The sequence below is a fragment of the Sabethes cyaneus genome, chromosome 1, assembly GCF_943734655.1.
Source record: "Sabethes cyaneus chromosome 1, idSabCyanKW18_F2, whole genome shotgun sequence".
Classification (NCBI taxonomy): Eukaryota; Metazoa; Arthropoda; class Insecta; order Diptera; family Culicidae; genus Sabethes; species Sabethes cyaneus.
The window spans coordinates 145,449,405-145,452,680 of record NC_071353.1 but is presented as its reverse complement, the minus strand read 5'-3'; the positions used below and the strand labels follow the sequence as shown (position 1 = coordinate 145,452,680).

The 3,276-nt window shown below is 38.6% G+C and overlaps 1 protein-coding gene across 1 annotated transcript; it reads right to left on the bottom strand.

The window, feature by feature from the left end:
• On the bottom strand, positions 1 to 1,095 carry LOC128746348 (gastrula zinc finger protein XlCGF17.1-like). The gene has a single exon (XM_053843400.1). It carries the CDS (start codon positions 1,093 to 1,095, stop codon positions 1 to 3), a length of 1,095 nt encoding a protein of 364 aa, XP_053699375.1.
• Between the last annotated feature and the right edge of the window lie 2,181 nt (positions 1,096 to 3,276).

Sequence of the window (3,276 nt, the reverse complement as noted above, 5' to 3'; positions counted from 1 at the left end):
TCATTTCTGCTGTTGTTGCTGGTGCACCTTCTGGCCCCTTCCGGAGCGCCGCACAATTCTCCCTTTAACGGCCGGTTCACCGACGTGCTGTTTTATATGTTTAGCAAGAGCACCTGGCCACCGGAAGGTTCGATCACAGATCGAACAGCAGTGATACGGTACGTTTTCTCTGTGTACATTGTACCGGTGACTTCGAAGATTTTTGGCCGATGTGAACACCTTTTCACACGTCGTACATTTGAATGGTCGCTCCTTGCACAGGTGCTCTTCAAGATCTTTACGGGAGGTAAATTGCGTTCCACACTTGGAACATCGCTGATCGGAGTGTACCTTCATGTGAGACTTTAAATCGTCCTCGGTGGTATATTTTGCATGGCATATATTACACTTAAAGGGTTTTTCCTCGATATTCGTGTGCATCTTCTTGTGATAAGTTAGAGTAGCAGCTAAGTTATACGATACACCACAGATGTCGCACGAAAATGGTCGCTCATCACTTTGGTGGCGTGTCGGATCGTGCAATTTTGCATGTCGGACTAAATGTTCCTTTCTGAAAAATTTTTGTTGACATATTTCGCATTCGAATTGTTTTTCCCCAGTGTGCGTTTTAAAATGGCGGGCCATATGTTCCTTTCTGGAATAACCTTTATCACATATGTCACACATGAATGGTTTGCTCGGATTGTGCGTTTTTGTATGTCGGGCCAAATGAGCCAATTTTAAAAACACTTTGTCACATGTGTCACAATTGAATCGTTTTTCCCTCAGATGAATCATCTTGTGCATCTGCAAATTGCCGATTCTGACAAAGGTTTTGCTGCATATCTCACACTCAAATGAGCGTTCCTCGTTGTGGGATTTTTTGTGCCTCGAATAGCCGTTACTGGAAACTGACTTTCCACAAATTTCACACTGCTTCAATGCTTTGCTTTTATCCGGATTTAACATTTTCTCCGTAGAGTGAGTGTAGAGATGTTTCCGTAACGATTTGCGTTGTTTATACATATTACCGCAAATATCACAGCTGAGCAGTGGTTTCTTGTCAGTCTTGTTAATTTGTTCATCATCATCATCACCATCGCAGCAGGCCGCCATTGAATCATCATCGCTGCAACAGAAGAGAAGGTACCGTGAAGAATGTTGGAAAACAGCAGTCCACGTCTTAGTTGAAGGAGGATTAACTCGACTCCAAAATCTTGAGCTGATACAATCTTTCTTATGATATACCGAGTTTCTAAAGCTTAACTTAAGGCATGGCTGAAAAATCTATTTAAAGCAGAAGTTGACGCAGAAAAAAGTGTAGCTATGTGCAGAACTTCAATCCGGCAAATTTTAAACGCCATTTTTGCCACTCGCAAAAATGGCACGGCGCTTGGAATTAGTAAGAGAAATCAGTGCTGTGGAAAAAATCCCTCGAAAAACGAGCTGTCAAAGGTTAGCATTGAAATTTCGCGAAAAGAAATGCTGCGTGGACCCTTACAGTTGGTAACAAATCATAATTCGCCACCAAAGTATCCCGATTGTTAAGTCGCACAACGATTGATGGGGTCTTTATGGAAAGCAGTCACCCTAACTACAATAAGGATTACAATGCCAGTAAGGGTAAGCGGGGCAAGACCGCCCGCCTAAGCAAAACCACCTGTATAAAAAAAAGTTGTAGCTCAATTTCTAATTTATCTGCTTTAAATGAACAATTGATCTATTACCTACATATAAAAAATAAAAACATAAATATCTGTAATGATTTTCTATTTTTTATTGCGATTTGGAAACACGTCCAAAAAATAGAGTATTTTTTCCATGCGGGGTGAAACACGCCCACTAACGGGGTAAAACCGCCATAGCATATAACTTTAACAATATTCAACCGATTTGAATGAAACTGGTGGCATTGGATTCCTGAATTTATCTAATTTAAACAAATTGAATCAGTTTGCTATCAAACAATACATAGTTCCCCGAGATTCGCAAGTTCGAAAGAGTGTCCGGCAACCACTCGTATTGGAAGAATATCAGTAATATAGGTACCGACAGTCTTGAAATTGATACCGTGTAGTTTCCTTAGACAACAAGATGGATCGGGTTAGGCATCCTGGAGTCAATCTTTAAGGACTAGAGAGGATCTAAGATAAAATATAACAATATGGGTATTAAAGTTCCTGCAATTGATCCGGTAGGTCGTTTTTTGACATTTCAAATTGTTCTGATTGATAAAGCAGATATATATTACTTTTCCATTGCTAAGATAATTTGCTATATTTTCATAAAAAATATGTTTATTCTATGTTATTTGTCCCAAGAGGGAGGAATTATTAAAAAAAGCTATATCCGAGAAAACAAGAAAATGTCCATAGCGCCCGCAGGGAAAATTGGCGATTTAGATTTTTCCAAACAGTCCACCAGCTATAAACTAAGCACATTTATATTGTTTTATGTAAATCTGAGATCCTTTGGTCCAAACTATGCAATTATTTTAAAAATCTCCTTATCGCACTGGCATTATACACGACGGTCTTGCGCCGTTCGTTATGGGCGGTTTTACCCCCAAATGACCCATTAACACATTTCACTATTTATTTCAACAAAACTGCATGAACAGTTACCTAATTTAGGTACTGTCGGATGAAGACAGGATCAGAGAAGCGATGTGGGTTGGATTTACTGAAAGTTTTAACGTTTTGAATAAAATAAACCCTAAGTTCTGCGGGAACAAAGTTATAAAAAACGAAACGATTATAACGAAAAATCTATTTTTATTTATTTCTCCGATAGTTTATACGATATTGCTGTACAAGGTATTGTAAAATATTGCGTACGCATTCAGTAATATGACTGTCATCAACATTTAACACCAATTTGAGCAAGGCCCTGTAAAACCATGGTGGGCGGTTTTACCCCGGCGGGCGTTGTTACCCCGTTTACCCTTACTTGTATCCCGTGCTACTGATAAAATGCGCTTTATTTTATCGGGGGAAAGTGGTGTGTTTAAAAGTTGATTCAGCCACTCTGACAAACGAAAATAGTTTTTCTTAACAAAAACTTTAGCTATTTATATCTTTTCTTTTTTTTTTCAATGTATAAATGAAACAGTTTTTGTTAGAAAAACTTTTTTCTTTCAAATATGACCATTTTGCGATACAGAATACATTTTGCGATACAGAAGACTTGTAGGCCACGTAATCTATACCTATAAAGAAGGATTTCTGTCTGTCTGTCCGTATGTTCCTTATAGAATCGAAAACTACTGAACCAATCGGCATGAAAATATGCATGTAG